This window comes from Haliaeetus albicilla, chromosome 1, assembly GCF_947461875.1.
Source record: "Haliaeetus albicilla chromosome 1, bHalAlb1.1, whole genome shotgun sequence".
In the NCBI taxonomy this organism is placed as follows: domain Eukaryota; kingdom Metazoa; phylum Chordata; class Aves; order Accipitriformes; family Accipitridae; genus Haliaeetus; species Haliaeetus albicilla.
In genome coordinates, this window is record NC_091483.1 from 17,411,228 (window position 1) to 17,426,370 (window position 15,143).

At 40.2% G+C, this 15,143-nt stretch overlaps 1 protein-coding gene across 2 annotated transcripts in view; it reads left to right on the forward strand.

Moving 5' to 3' along the window:
• ARHGAP10 (Rho GTPase activating protein 10) overlaps positions 1-15,143 on the forward strand; it is a 154,216-nt gene that overhangs the window by 113,874 nt on the left and 25,199 nt on the right. For both annotated transcript variants that reach the window (XM_069780480.1, XM_069780471.1), the window contains one exon: positions 14,768-14,930. In XM_069780480.1, coding sequence (XP_069636581.1) covers positions 14,768-14,930 — 163 coding nt within the window. The remainder of the gene's footprint in view (positions 1-14,767; positions 14,931-15,143) is intronic.

The window sequence follows — 15,143 nt, forward strand, 5'->3', positions numbered from 1 at the left end:
ATCTCTTTGCCTTTCCTTTCTTGCATCAAATATGAAACTAAATGACTTGACTAGAAGGTGTTTAAGGTGCATCTATTTAAAAAGCTTAAGCTGTGTTAATTTGAATAATATGCTACCAAAAGCTAAGAAAGCTGTTGAGCTATATCTGCAATAATAAATTATCCTCATCTGAAAAATAAAACAAAATTGAAGCCACTCATAGAGTTGTTTACATCTAATTTTGAATGCGAATCCCAGCAGGTCACAACAAGTACCACAACTTCTCCAATCCCATGCTGCAAGGTGTGCACTGAGGACCTGACCTTGACCCTAACGCAGTAGACAGAAAGTATTTGGTGGATTATTTTTATTGTAAGATCCAAAAATACAGTGGTACCGTTGCAAACTTATAAACGTTTAATTTCTCCTAAATACAGTCCGTATTTTTGTCTAATTTGGGCATCTCAACAAAGAGAAAAACTGGGATTGTTAGAGGCTGTAATTGATATATATCATACAGAAATCTGGTACTTGTCTGGGAGTTCTAGTGTGGTGAGTTGTAGAATAACCTAATATGTCATTGTTGTGGTTTAACCCCAGCCAGCAGCTAAGCACCACACAGCCTCTCTGTCACTCCCCCTCCCTCAACTGGACAGGGGAGAGAAAACATAACGAAAGGCTCGTGGGTTGAGGTAAGGACAGGGAGAGATCATTCAACCAATTACTGTCACAGGCAAAACAGACTCAACTTGGGGAAAATTAATTTAATTTATTACCAATCAAACCAGAGTAGGGCAATGAGAAATACAACTAAATCTTAAAACACCTTCCCCCCACCCCTCCCTTCTTCCTGGGCTCAACTTAACTCCTGAATTCTCTACCTCCTCCCTGCCAGTGGCACAGGGGGATGGGGAATGGGGGTTGGGGTCAGTTCATCACACCTTGTCTCTGCTGTTCCTTCCTCCTCAGGGAGAGGACTCCTCACTCTTCTCCTGCTCCAGCGTGGGGTCCCTCCCACAGGAGACAGTCCTTCATGAGCTTCTCCAATATGGGTCCTTCCCACGGGCTGCAGTTCTTCACAAACTGCTCCAGCGTGGGGCCCTTCCACGGGCTGCAGTCCTTCAGGCACAGACTGCTCCAGCGTGGGTCCCCCGTGGGGTCACAAGTCCTGCCAGAAAACCTGCTCCAGCGTGGGCTCCTCTCTCTATGGGTCTGCAGGTCCTGCCAGGAGCCTGCTCCGGCGTGGGCTTCCCACGGGGTCACAGCCTCCTTCGGGCATCCACCTGCTCCAGCCTGGGGTCCTCCCTGGGCTGCAGGTGGAGATCTGCTCCACCGTGGACCTGCATGGACTGCAGGGGGACAGCCTGGTCTTCCCCATGGGCTGCAGGGGAATCTCTGCTCCAGCGCCTGGAGCATCCCCTCCCCCTCCTTCTTCACTGACCTGGGGGTCTGCAGGGCTGTTTCTCTTCCATGTTCTCACTCCTCTCTCCAGCTGCAGTTTCTGTCTGTCCCAGCAACTTTTTTTTCCTTCTTGAATACGTTATCCCAGAGGCACTACCACTGTTGCTGAGGGGCTCAGCCTTGGCCAGCAGTGGGTCCGTCTTGGAGCCGGCTGGCATTGGCTCCATGGGACATAGGGGAAGCTTCTAGCAGCTTCTCACAGAAGCCACCCCCGTAGCCCCCCAGCTACCAAAACCTTGCCATGCAAACCCAATACAGTCATTATGCATGGTAGAACTGTGATGAAGGTTGAATTGCTGCAGGTGAAGTCACAGTTCCAGGATGGATGTCACTGAGTTTCAGTGCGATCTGAAAATAGTATTTCCCCTTGTTACTTCTAAAAAAAAATCTTCTGCAGTGTCTCCAGCTAGCGGTATTCTCAGTCTGTTGTTGCTAGAAACTGGCTTTTGGTAGGTCCTGACTGCATGCTAATGCTTATTTTATTTGTGTTTAGCCAGATAGTTGTGTCAGTAAGGTAGTCAGTAGTTGGTACAATGGTGGGTTGGCACATGTGCAGTATACATGGCAATACAGTACCTTGAGCTCAGCTGTGTCATTGCATTATCTGAGGAACTACCCCAATGGATACAGGGTGCGTAAATCAGCCAGGCTGGTTAATTATCTAGTCGCTGAGTAGAGCTCAGCGTCTCCAAATACGCGCTGTGGCATCCAGTTACTTTGTTCTTTGGGGGGGGGGGATAAAACTGAGCCTGGGCTCCGTTCCATATTTACCTAGTTTCTTGGCTAACAAATGCATGTTTTATAACTGCTCTTTGGAAGATTTTATCCTGTGTGTGTTTTTAACAGGAAATTAAACATTAAACCCCTTCCCTCCCCCCTCTTTATTCACAATGGCATGAGTTAAGCACCAGGCATAAGCCAGTGTTTTGTATTTCCTGGATATGGCAAAATTATCATAATCTTGTTTTAAACCACGTAGCTGATACATATTTATATGTAACTATATTTGTAGACAAATATATTTCTAAAGTTTTTGTAATTATATATAAATATTTTCTATGCCTTGAAACTAGAAGCGTGTTGGAGACAAAACCTCTCGGTGCTGGAAAACTTCTTGAGTGTGTTTCTTTTAGGATTGTTATGCAAACCAGGAAATTGTTAGAAAAGCGGAAACAAGTCTTTAACTATCAGCTGCTCCAGGGAGTTAACAGGCTTCAGAATCTACTGCTTGAATTGGAAATGCAGGGTCTGGGCCAGATTTTCTTTTTAAAAACACGTTTGCAGTTGGGAAGCTTCTTGACTGCACACAGTATGTATGCAGCAACCACCCAGAAAGGGCTGCAAGTGACATAAATACTGATAGATATAATAGCTGAAGAACACACACTATGTTTGAGAAATATCTTTATTTTGCCTTCTAGTGATTAGCTGTACTGAGTTCTGATAGCGCATAGATTTTCCTTGAACGTGGCAATTGGATGATTAAACCTATTTGCAAACAATTCAAGTATTATATTTACTACTGTAAGGATCTTCATTTCCTGAAAGACAAGCTTAAGTCACAGATGATACTGTCTGTTTTTTCTTTCAACTTCTTTCCTCTGTGGCAAGCCAGTTACTAAATTTTCACTCTGAAGTTGTTTGATATCTCAGTGTCTCAAGTAGAGCTAGACTTAATGGGGAACTCTGAGCTACTTTCATACGTGGCCTAAACCCGAAGTTCTCATTTCAGCAAAATGCAGATTTGTCTGAGATTTACATTAGGATCATTTCCAGAGTGTTCTTGCCTTCTAAAATGAAGACATGGGATTTGGTGGGGTTTTTTTTTGTTTTTTTTTTTTCTTTTTCTGGAAATAGCTTTCCCCCCTCCCCTGCTCCCCCCCCCCCCCCCAATCTGAATGCATTTGAGAGTGAATTAAGTAGCAATGCAAAAACTGCAGTGGCTTACGGTCTCAGCTATGTACAAACGACTTTGCATTTTCTCTCTGTCTCTCTATGCAGAGAGAGAAAGACTGTTAGCTAGAACAGGGAGTTGTTTATCCTGTTCTTTTAAAAATGTCTTTGGGTCTTAATTTTCTGTTTAGACAGTCAGTATATATTGATATATCTGTTTATATTTCATCTAGAGGGCAATGCAGAGTTAGAATTTTGTTCCCTCCCAATTTTATTTTAATTTTATATACTTTTCTTGTCTTGTAGCAAATTAAACATTTTTTGTTTTGTTTTGTTTAATCTTTTTCTGTGCCAGAGACTTAGAGAGTATTAGACTATTTTGCAGGGCTACTAGAGCAACATGGCAAGAAAAGTCCTGTATAAGGTAGGCAGTATAATGCAGTCCATCCAAAATGAACAGAGAGTCAGCATGAGTTGCATAAATCACACCTGGAGTCGAGAAATGTGTCTTGCGTGGCAATTTGTTGAACTACAGAACAACTTGTTTCCTAAACAAACCAAAATACACTACTTAAGCCACAGTGCTTGCTGATGCCTTATTCTATTTGATACCCTCTAGGTGTCAAAATTTCTCATTGGCACATACATGGACATAGCACACTAGTATCATACGGGGGGCTTCTATGTTTTGTTTTTAAGGCATTTGTCTCCTATGCCCCCACTCTGGAACTCAGGAGGCATATAGGATGTTTGCAACAGCTTTCTGCTACTCCTGTAAACTCAATATTATGTTTTTAGAATTCTAAAAGAAATAAAAATTAGAACTGCTACTTAACCCTTTAAAACTTTGTGCTAACTTGTATTACCCTCTGAAGTATTTAGAGAAGCCAAAGTATGAATGGTATGTTACTGTTGAATAGGAGTAGCTCTTTTTGATTTTTTTTTTTTTTTTTTTTTTTGTGGGAATCAGAGTGAGACAGTGTCTTAAACTGGATGATAAATTCATTTGCATCAACTACTCTGGCATTCGGTTAAGTTACTTCATCAAAGTAAAATGTGATACATGTAATGGTTACATAGCTTCCATGCAGTATTCCCTCTCCCTCGTCCTCCCATCCCTTCCTGCCCCAAACAAAAAAGTAAAAACACCATAAACTTCATTTGGAATTACTGAACATAAAACCTGGATGTTAGAGGAAGCCTTGGATTTATAATAAGGAGACTGGTCTTCAGGGTTGGAACAGCCCAGAGCTGCAAGGTTGCAGGTGTGAAACCTGGCCTTGAACTTTTTCTATTTCTGAATCTGCTGCTTGGAAGTGTTTCGGTAACCTGGCACATAGTAGGGGAAATGGAAAGAAAAGCAGCTCCATAGGCATATCAAAAAGCCAGAAGGGCTTGCAACATTTGCTTACAAAGCTATTGTTAACAGCTGAGCAGAACACACAGCTATGCTGTTACAAAATAGGTGCACCAAGATTAGTTGTGAGGGGAAGATTAGGATGACTGCTGTTTGCTATGTAGAATTTAAGATAGTTTGTATTTCACCTTGCTGCAAGAATAGTTCCTGCAATTCTGTGCAATCTATCACAGCTTTTTCCACCTGATGGCTCTGAGCAAGATGAGTGCTATACAAAGTAAAAGTCTTTTTGAGCTACTGCCAGTAAAGGTGAAGCTTTTTCTTAGGTAATAGTGCGTATGTCTAGGGTCCCAGTTCCTAACAGATAATCAACTTCTGCTTGGAAAGCTTTGGGTCCATAGAAGGTACTTACTTTCTTAGAGGTATGGAATAATTTTGGTCCATGTTTTGTGTACACAATATACATTGTATGGCCATTGTTATACCTGTGAGTAATGTACTTGCTACAGCCTACCTGCTGCACGGTTATCTGAAATAAAATTTAACTGTCATAATGTAGTAAACATCTCCAAACTTTTACCTCCCTTCAAATGATGTGTCAAATCTTCATGGTTGGTGTGAGAATTGCCTTTGTATCATCACCAGTGCTTGTCTGCTTTCAGTATATGAAATCTGGAGGCTGTAGAAATGTTCAAAGTAAACACATCCACATGTGCACACACACGCATGCAACAGGAGTCAGGTGTAGGGAAAGGGAATTTGAATTGACTTAAAACTAAAATCTGGATTTAAAGGAGGAATGGGGAGTTCAGGAGAAAGGGTCAGTCTTTCCTTGAGGCCAGGCTTTATTAAAAATCTCTGATCTCCTGTAATAATCCTTCATCTCTTTAATTCTCTACCTTCTGCACACAGACATGCAAGGGCACATAGTACTGTAAGAAGGCCAATTTGGCATGCTAAAAGCCATTAATCCCAGGCATGGAAGTCACTGACGTATCTTTGCTACATGCCAGCTGTGCCCTGGCCAACTTCTGCTGGTTGAAAGTAAATGCTCTCACCCAGCACGCAAGAGTGTAAGTAGAAAGAAGACTTGAAGGTGTTCAGCTCTTCAGTCAGTTTCGTATGGATGAGAGTGTGCATTTCACTGAACAAGATGCTTCCTCACATGGAGTATTTTCCTTCACTGGTGACAAGGATAGGAGAGGTGGTCTTGGAAGGGGGAGGTGGTGAACTTTCTGAAAGGCTTATATGTAAGTTAGAAAATATGATTCTTTCTGTTTTGCTCCCACTCTTATCAGTGTTTTTCATTCGGTCAGAAGAAAAATGTATTCTTGTTCTTCCATTAGCTTCTGGAAGTCTTTTTCCTATTTGCTCTTCTTTTGCCCTTTTATTTTCTGTTTTCTTCTTTTGAAGGTTGCACTTAGTGCAAGGTGAATTACATTACTATCGCTTCCTTCCTTCCCAGCTGTACTTGCAACTTGCTGAACTGACAGGGAGATTGGAGGAGTACTTAGGAGATATCATGGAGAAGTAATGGTGGGACTAGCTTGGCTAGGATTGCAGTCTCATCTAAGACTACTTGACAGGGGCCAAGGGAATTAGCCTCAGAGACCATATTAGTGGGAATCTGCAAGCAAGAAGATGCATGATGCCTGGCAAGTTTGGTTATCCCACTGAGCAAGTGGGTTTCTGTCATTCTGTAACAGGTGCAAATTCACTGATAATGAGCGTGTTCACTTCTTCTGTCTCCCTGGCCATTAACGCTGCTTGGTGCTGCCTGTGTGCTGCACAGCCGCCTTGATCCATCTCCACAGCCTCCCTTCCACAGTGCAGCTGAGTCCAACCCTGAGCCCTTGCCAGATGTGTTTTTTAAAAAAAATAAAAAATGCACTTGCAGACATCTAACCCCAGAGTGTCAGCAGTATGGATAGTGGTAGAAGAATCCAGGCATAGAAGAAAATGTTGACCTAACTAAATTCAGGTAGCAAAATCTGTCTTCCTAATTGCTGCCTTTTAAATCGTTAGCTGGGAGACTAGGAGGTTCCTCCACAAATGTGTCACCTGGATGTTCAGTTAAAACAGCTGATAAAAATTCCTTAAGGGCTGCTCAGCTAGTTTTCAGTAGGCTTTTTAATAAGCCATTGGCATCCTGCTTCCATCCCTCTGTTGAAGTCACTGTTAGGGCAGAAGGAGAGAGGTGAACAAAATGAGGAAGGAGGCACAGCCAAGTGTCAGCAGCATATTGAAAATGTTTCAGAGTGGCTTTCTTATGACAGACGCGTCACATACGCAATGTGAGAGCAGTTAGTCTTTGTCGTCATCCAAGTACCACCATGGGTTGTGGAATTATGGGTAAGAAACTTTTCCTTTTAATAAGTCATGGGAAGTAATTGGAAGTGAAGTAAGCTAAACAGCCAGAGAAGAGGAGACAACAGCATAGTATTATCTCTGTTTGACAGCTCAGGAAAAGAGTTTTTGTCCACCTTACCTTTTGGGGGGTGGAAGGACCCTTACAGAGACATTTTCCAGCTGATCAGTGGCTGAATTGCCAACACAACAGAAGAGAAAACATGGAAGAATATTTTCATGGACTTTGGAGTTTTTTATGCAATTTAAGAAGTGCTGCTGAATTAGGGAACTTTTAGCCCTGATTATAGCATTGCACCCCTTTTTGATCTGCATTGGTTTTTCATGGTTCTCATCCTCATTGATTAGACTAGAGCTGTTCCTTTGGTAGGTTTCAATACAGGCCTGGACCATAGGTAAATGTTGCCTAGATTTATGGAAACCCCAAACTCTCAGTGTTACCAAAAACCTATGAAAGCTGTGGGACAATCAATTTATTCTACTATTTGTCAGAGTTTTCAGGAAGTAGCTTCAGTTCATCGCTGCATTTTTCAGCCATGAAATTAATGTGTGGCGTCTGGCCAGCCTGGTAAGGCTGGAGGTTGCGTGTGGTTTCCTGCCAAGCAAACTCTGGTGAAAAATGAGTAATCTTTGAGTTTAGATACTGCTCTTGTTATCGTAGTATACACAAATCAAAGGAGGAACCCCTCTGCATGCTTGTATCTGATTTCTGTTGTGTTTCAAAACTTAATTATGTGATATAAATTAACTCCCCAACCTTGTATCCATGACTCTGTCTTGAACTGGTTTTTCCACAGCTTGAGGAATAAATTGTAATTCTTTACCCACTTTAGTTTTAGCTTGCTCAGTGAAAGGCTTACCTAGAATTCTGTGCGTCTCTGAGATTTTATTGACATAAAGAAGTAATCCAAGCAATATTTCTCTTGAATTTTGAGAGAGGACCTGCAGTGAGGGAGATATTTATTGAAATAATGGCTTTCTATTCCAGGTTAAGTGTATGTCTAGAAAGATGCTTGTTAAAAATTGAACTTTGCATTTTAGAAATAAAGTACCAAAAAGGAGGAGAGCAGGGGCATGGTCCCAAAACTCCACTTGCCCTTAAGTGACTTGCAGATGAGCACATTTCTTTCCCTTTCCTAGCCCCAACTCAGACACTCACCTTTCTGGCTACAGTTCTTGAGTTGCATCAGCCGGTCTTGAGGCAAAATCTGTCTAGTGCAACTTCCTCCTTTTTCTGACATATCTGAATCATTATGGAGTTGGGAAAAACAATCTTTCTACAGGAAAGCTACTTTGTGCCTACGATAAACACGCTTGTACATGCACACATTTGAAAAATATATCAAAGTTGGTCTTTAGGAAAAAACTGTAGTCAACTCTAATAGTTGTGTTAATTATTTTGTCTGAGAGAAAAAAATAGCTGGCATAGAGATCTAATTCTTACTGCGTATGTTTTGAAAGATAGCATGAAACTGATGGATGTGTGGGCTGTCTGCTGTCCATTTGCTCCATGAAAGCTCTTGGTTTTAGGGTGTATGAGTCTATGATGTCTAGATTTATGTAAGAACTAACTGCATACTAAGGTAGTACTGCAGTGTGTAGGATTTGCTACACAATGAGGATAATGGATACTTTTTGATAATGAAATGCAGTAATACAAAGCTATTTTTCTGAGTGTTTAAAGGAATCTGACCTCCAAAGTACCCATTATTTGGGAACAGTGAAATAACCCTCTTGTTTAGTTTTAGCGTTCTCTATGACTATTTTTAACCAAATAATAGATCATTATTAGCTTGCTTTTATGTGATTTCACCTTAGTTTAGAAACTTAAGTGTTTAAATAGCACTATTTCTGTAGTCTGGAGGCGAGTAATAATTCTGTTGATCAGTTTCAGTGGTGTGATGAACAAAGTACACAGTTTCTTAATTTACTCAAAAACAGATGACTTGACTCTCCTCAGTAATCCTCCTCATCACCCCTTGTCTATGACTAGACCTGTGTGACTGTCAAAGTGGAATAAGACATGCCTTTTATCCTCTTATTTTGCCACTATTTGTGTATCTGATGACCACTTAAAACATAGACGACAGTTCTGTTCTGCCCATTCTGTGTATCTCAATGGAAACCATCATATATTCCTGATTTACTCCAGAAACATTCACTTCCATGAACTGTTTTCATCCTCTGGCTACCCTTGAACTATAGACATTGGTTGTAATGTTGATGTTAAAGATTAGTCTTTCTTTTAATAGTAAAGTATGTAACTCTTTTAGTTTACTTAAGCTGAAGTTGGAAGAAAACTCTGTCACTCAAGCAAGTAACTGATAGTGTTAGCGCTCTGGTTTTAGTAGGTTTTATTACAAATGTTTTTTCTTATTTAGAATTCTTGGACTAAAGTAAAGATCTGATTATTGACACTGCCAAACTATTTAAGTTTTTTTCAACTTTGGATGCCAACAAAAAATATTCTTAGACTAGCCAGATGGAAAAAGGAGGAAAAAAAGGCAACTGGGAGGCATGTCATGTTCAGTTAGGTAGAAGCTGAGTTCAGATTTCTGGTATGGAGGGCCTGGGAGCCTTTACTATCTGAGGCTCATCCAGACGAGAGGGAAAAGGAATTGCTAGATGAGTTAAGTCTTAGTCTGTATAGGTACTTTCTTACCTTGTGGGGAATTTTTGTTGTGAGAAGGGCTGACATGAGGCAGGGAGGGGAGGAAGGAGGAAGGATATTTGGGTTAGAAACTGAATGGTAAGTAGTACCAGCTAGGCACAACCAGTAAATGGTTAGGATCAGCCTAAGCTATCTTCTTTTCTAGATAGGGCTGGTCTGAAATGTGAACAGCCATAAAGGTAAAGCATGGGTATCTTTTGCAGAGGCACAGTGAAAGCTGTAAGGTTTGGATGAGTGTTGTGATTAGAACAGTGAAACAAGAAGATAATTTAGATGACAGTTTAAAAGGATCTGAGCAGTCAAAAAATTTAAATAGTATGCAAAAGGTGGTGAGAATGTGAAACCAGTTTTAACTCTGTTGAGAGTAAAATTGGATCTTATGCCTATTTGTGTAGGATGAGGAGATGAATCGTAGAAGCAGCTTGGTGGCACCTCTAGAAAGATGGCCAAGCTGAAGGCCGAAGGCACTCACAGGCTTCCCACAAATATAACAAAGAAAAGGTGAAGAGTTGATGCCTGGAATGTTGACAAAAATTTATAGATGTCATTCAGACTTACTTACTGCTTTTATACTGAGAACCCTCATGTCCTTCATCTGTTCTGGCACTCTTTGGCACCCAAGGATAAGAGTATAATGGGAGAGAAAAGGGAGGGAGGTGGACATTTTTAAGGAGATAAAATGAAGTCACCAAGAATACTGAACTGTATGCTCAAAGAATGATATAAATGAGTTTTAAAAGAAATCACACCTTCCCTATTTTATAGTGTAAGACCTCATTAGAATTCAAGTGGTAGAAAAGAAGAATAGGAAGTTTCTGGAGCTCCTCTTTGAAAGGACCTGTCAGTCCAATGTAGCAGTCAGCCTTTTCGTAGAATTGGGAAACTTGACAATGCTGCTTGCTGGAGAACAATGTTGGAGGTAAAGGAGAGTGAAAGGAGGGAAACAGTAAAAATATTAGACTACCAATATTAGGGAGCCCCTGAATTCTGAGGTAAAAGGAAAACCATAAAGCTGATTCAATTCCAGCAATGTCCTTAACACACTCTTCAACAAACAAACCATGTCAAAACTTTAAAGGCTTTTTAATCTCCAGCAGCTTAGGATCTTTACTGGCTCCACAAAGCAAAATACAGGAAAAGGGCAGTGGGGGGAAAAAAAGAGGAAATAGCTAGCAGTCAATATATCTTACAAGTTTTGAAGAATTGTTAAAAAGAACTTAGCTATGAAAATCGATGTGGGATTTATAATCGGCAGGATCAAGCAGAAAACTTCAAAGGTAGGCCTGTTGTAAGGTGACTATTCTGAGTAATATAAAACCATCTAACTTGTCCTGAAAAAGTTCTCTGGTCATGGGGTTGTATGGCTTGGCAATGTTAATTTTTAAAACATTTTGTAGCATGCTGAAGACGTTTGAAGAAACTGGAGGAATGCTAATGTAGAGCAGTATTTATAAAGGTAAATACAAATCCTTGATGATATATTTACATATGGGACAAAGTTTGGAGGAATTGCAAATAATGACAATGGTAGTTACATAGGAGTTGTGGTCCTGTGCTAAGCTGCGCCCATTTAAAGAAAATAAGCTTTGTTGCATTGAGAAAAAAATTTACAGATTTTAGAGGAAAAATGTAGCCTTTAGCTACAGAATGGAGGACTGCATCCTTGAAAACGGTGACTCTGCTAACTTTTTTAGTCACGGTGGGCAATCAGCTCATTGTAAACTATTAATTCAAAGCCATGGCAAAAAAGTGCCAGCCTTGGATGTATGAACAGGGGATTGATGAGTAACAGTAAGGGGTGGAATTAATGCTCAGTGTGGCACTTGTGGGACCACAACAAAAAATCATGAATTCAGATCTGATGTACACTCTTCAGAAAGAGCTCTGGGAAATTGTAACAGGTTTATAAAATAGGTACCTGATTCCAAAACTGCAAAATCCTTTACAGTAAGAGATTTAGTGTTCTCCTTCTAAAGGACATCGTTTAAATACCTTCACATGGCACAAAAAATGGATATGAGAGATACTATAATTATTAGCAAGGCATATTACATGGGTCATGCCTGAAAATAAAGCCTAACAAAGTGAAGGTACATGCATTAATCCTTTTTCATCTGCTGATGTCTTCAGACAAAGACTCTTTGGAAGATACGGTTTGGCCCAGCATGAGATGGGCATTAATCAAAAGCAGGTTGTTAAGCTTAATAGAGAGATAACTAGATACAATTCAATGGCCTCTGCCATGTACAAGAATTGCTATGATTTCTGAAGTGAGCAGAAGTTTTTGTCGCCAACATACAGGGTGAAATCTTTGTACTGTTGAAATTAGAGCAATGACGCTGTCTTTCAAAGAATTGGGTTTTGAGCATATATTGTTTTTAATCATGAAAATCTGCTAGATGATCCTTAGTCATCTGTTTTTGCAGTTATACAGAATTGCCTTTTCCTGAATAAAGGTATTATTTTACTCTACAAAAACAGATAATTGAAAACATCAGAAATGTAAAGTATCTTTGAACGTGTTTTTAGAGGGTGTTCACTTAATCCCATAGAATTTAGCAGGCATTTTCCTGTTTAAATACCTGATTTGTTTTTAGTGTTCAAAACCTGATCTTATTCTTGAGAGTGCAGTGCAGTATTGACCATGAGAAAATACTGGCTCAGGAAGGGAGGGAAGGAAGAAGTAAAATTTGAGGAGAGATTTAACACACAGTTTCATTGATGGTAATGTCAAATGCAATTGCCTATATACTGCAGTCTCCAGTGTAGACTCTACTGTGCGTGACTGAAGTGTTTAGTATTTTTTACTTTCTCTTATGTGCTCTGAGAAACGATTCAGCAGAAGAAAATGTCTGCTTTCTGTAGGGAGGTGCAGTGAGTTGGTCATATTCGTAATATTTAAGAACAGATTAATATTCCTTTCTATTGCTGTTTTAGTAATGTTAAGTGAACGCTTGAGGTGAATGTGGCCTTCTAATACAGTGTACGCAGTTTGATAATCTGAGTTGCATTAATACTACTATTTTGAAAAGAAGCTGTCATGAATTAAAAGGACTTAAGTCTATTTAGTTTTAAGGAATTCTGTTTCTTTATAAAGTAAAATTACTGTCTGATCTCTCAGATCTTTATCATTGTGACACATACATCTGCAAAGGAGGTGTAGTTAATTAGTTTTTACCTGACACTCCTACGGTTCTCATGCCATGTCATGTAAACGTGAGCGGCAGCATCGTGGCCTGGGTGCAGCGAGGAGGTGCGAGGTGAGCAGGATTGGGCTGGAGCGCGGGTGACTCACTTTCCCAGGTTAACGTTCTCCTCCTCAGAGCTTACCATACTTTGATACTATGGGCTAATTTAGATCCTTAAATTAGCAGCTGCTTTAGGGAGAAATTTCCAGATGATCACTTTTATCATTTCGGTGTTTTTAGGTGTATGTCATCTTACTCTCCGGGGAAGTTGTTCTCTGAGAGTTGCTAGGAGGGGGTGAGGACGAGATGGCTGGGAAAGCGGGTGAGTGCTTTGTTAGCTTTCTGCTTTTGAAGCAGGAGGAACTGAACTAATTGAGGCAGTAATAAAGTTGTGAGAAGGATTTTATCCAGTGAAGATGGCTTTTCATTGTCCACATTTCATTGTTGTTGCGTTTTTAATTAATTAAGAAAAAATAATAAAGACATAATTGCAACAGTACTGCTTAGCTTGATGGAGTAGAATTAAGCTCGGTTGTTTGCTGTGCCGATGCCAATTCACTTAGAAGTAGAAAGTAATATTGTACAGGACTTTGTCTTCTATAGTACTGTACATAGGAGATACAGCTTGTCAAGCAGGCATGATATTTTAACAGCTTTTGATCATATTATTGTGATGCTGTGTTAGGACTTGGTGGTTCATTTTTTCCACAAAGCTTTTGCTCCTGAAGGAGCAGAACTGTTTTACCAAGACTGTGGGGTCAGTGGCATCTAATCCATTCTAGAGGGACTTTTGTGATGTTATTTAGCAGAGCTGTGGGCCATGTTCACCAGTACTAGTGGGAATAAGATGGACAGAGGAGGAAAGGAAAGGATGCAGGGAGCCTTGTAAAGGGTGGCTGGAAATGACCCTTGTTACTGTTAAATGCTAATATTCTGAAAACAGCCACAGGCCCCATTCGAGACTGCGGGCTTATCTGTGCTGGACACTTTAATGTTTGCAATGTTCCTCATTTCTTACATCTCCTTTAAAACTTATATACAGCTGGTGTTTAAATAAAAATTTAAAAGGGAAAAGCTGTGTGAGTGAAGGTTAGCTTTTCAGTGAAGAACATGCTGTTTGGCTAGATGTGTCAGCATGGTTTGCAGTGAGTGCTGTGACACTTTGGTAATTTCTTACCGTCCATGGGATAGGAATGATGTTCCTTCAGTGTTTTCTTGAGCAATCATATCTGAAGGTGTTGCCTCCTGAGTGATTTTCCAAGAGTAGCTTATGAAAACAAATAGTAGACCAGAATAAAATGAGTTCTCTTAAAAGTAACACCGTTAAAAAGGAGTAATAAAAATAACGTTATTGGGTATTGTGTGTTTGTTAGAGATCTCTTGCCTATTCTGACCTTTTTAAATTTCATTGTTTCATGTTTGATAGGATTGTGCTTATGGTACTTGAGAGCAATCATTTCCTCAAATGTGTATTAAATTGTTTTTAGAGACTGTGTTTTTAGAGAGACACACAAATGTGTATGGCCTAAACAGTTTTGTTATCTGAAGTGATGCCTTTGTCTAAAAATAACCCCCAAAATCTAGCATTTCATCCACATAAAACACATGTTGAAAAGGGGACCAGGAATACATTGTGTTGTGAAGATGGCCTTCTGATAATGATGGAGGAGATTGTGCAATGGTACCTTCTGGGAAAATGCTGGGGGATTGCTCTTCCTCCAAAATATCCTGTGAAGATGGGACAGTAAGGTTTCTTCTTGTATATATTTCAGGACATTGTTACCAAAGCAGCTCCTTTGGCTCATGAGAAGATTCTTTTGGTATCCTTCTGACTTGTGGTCTCTTTTCTAGCTGACAGTCACAGCTCTCCCAGAGAAGACACCCCAACCGGGAGCATGGATTCTCTTTCTTCCCAGTCTCCGACACCTGCCTTCTCTAGTAGCCCCCCTGGGCTCCTGGATGGAAATCACCTTATTATGGACAGTGGTGATCTTGCAGGCTGGACAACAAATCTGTAAGTAACCTGAATATTAAGTAACGATTTTTCCACCAGTTTGTTTGTGCACATGAAACACATTTCCCTTTTCAGTTTGGTGGCAAGTGAGTGATTTTCAGAATTACATATAATTGTGTTTGTTTTCTTCTGCTACAAAAAGGTATGTGTTTATATGTTGTGGTGGAGCTTAGAGGCTACTTGAATGTTTGTAGGAAAGAAATGTTCTTTTTC